Source organism: Nestor notabilis, unplaced genomic scaffold (genome assembly GCF_000696875.1).
Source record: "Nestor notabilis isolate BGI_N333 unplaced genomic scaffold, ASM69687v1 scaffold22897, whole genome shotgun sequence".
Taxonomy (NCBI): Eukaryota; Metazoa; Chordata; class Aves; order Psittaciformes; family Psittacidae; genus Nestor; species Nestor notabilis.
In genome coordinates, this window is record NW_009938115.1 from 2924 (window position 1) to 3402 (window position 479).

Consider the following 479-nt stretch of genomic DNA (forward strand, 5'->3'; position numbering starts at 1 on the left):
CTCGCCTGCCAGCCAGGTCCTGGGACCCCTGCGGGCGGCCGAGGCAGGTTCATCTCCACCTCTGGCTCCAAAAGCAAGCGCTGACAGCTGGTTTGCCCCGTAGATTTGCTGCCCGCCAAGAATGGCGAAGAACAGACCATGCAGTTCCTGTTGGAGGTTGTGGACATCCTCCTCAACTACGTGAGGAAGACGTTTGATAGATCCACCAAAGTGCTGGACTTCCACCACCCGCACCAGCTCCTGGAGGGCATGGAGGGCTTCAACTTAGAGCTCTCGGACAACCCGGAGTCCCTGGAGCAGATCCTGGTAGACTGCCGGGATACGCTGAAATACGGAGTGAGGACAGGTGGGTTCTCTCACACTACTCTGGAGAGTCCCTCCAGAGGCTTTTCTCTGGCCCACGGTGAAAGGAGCCCACATCCTCTCCACGCCCTCGACTCTGCCTCCCTGGAGGCTCAGCTCCAGGGCTGTCTGCGGGC

The 479-nt window shown here is 60.1% G+C and overlaps 1 protein-coding gene across 1 annotated transcript in view; it reads left to right on the forward strand.

Moving 5' to 3' along the window:
* The window catches only part of GAD1 (glutamate decarboxylase 1 (brain, 67kDa)), a 22416-nt gene that overhangs the window by 858 nt on the left and 21079 nt on the right, over nt 1-479 (forward strand). Inside the window, exon 2 of the mRNA XM_010019174.1 lies at nt 104-346. Within this exon, the coding sequence (XP_010017476.1) occupies nt 104-346 (243 nt within the window). The remainder of the gene's footprint in view (nt 1-103; nt 347-479) is intronic.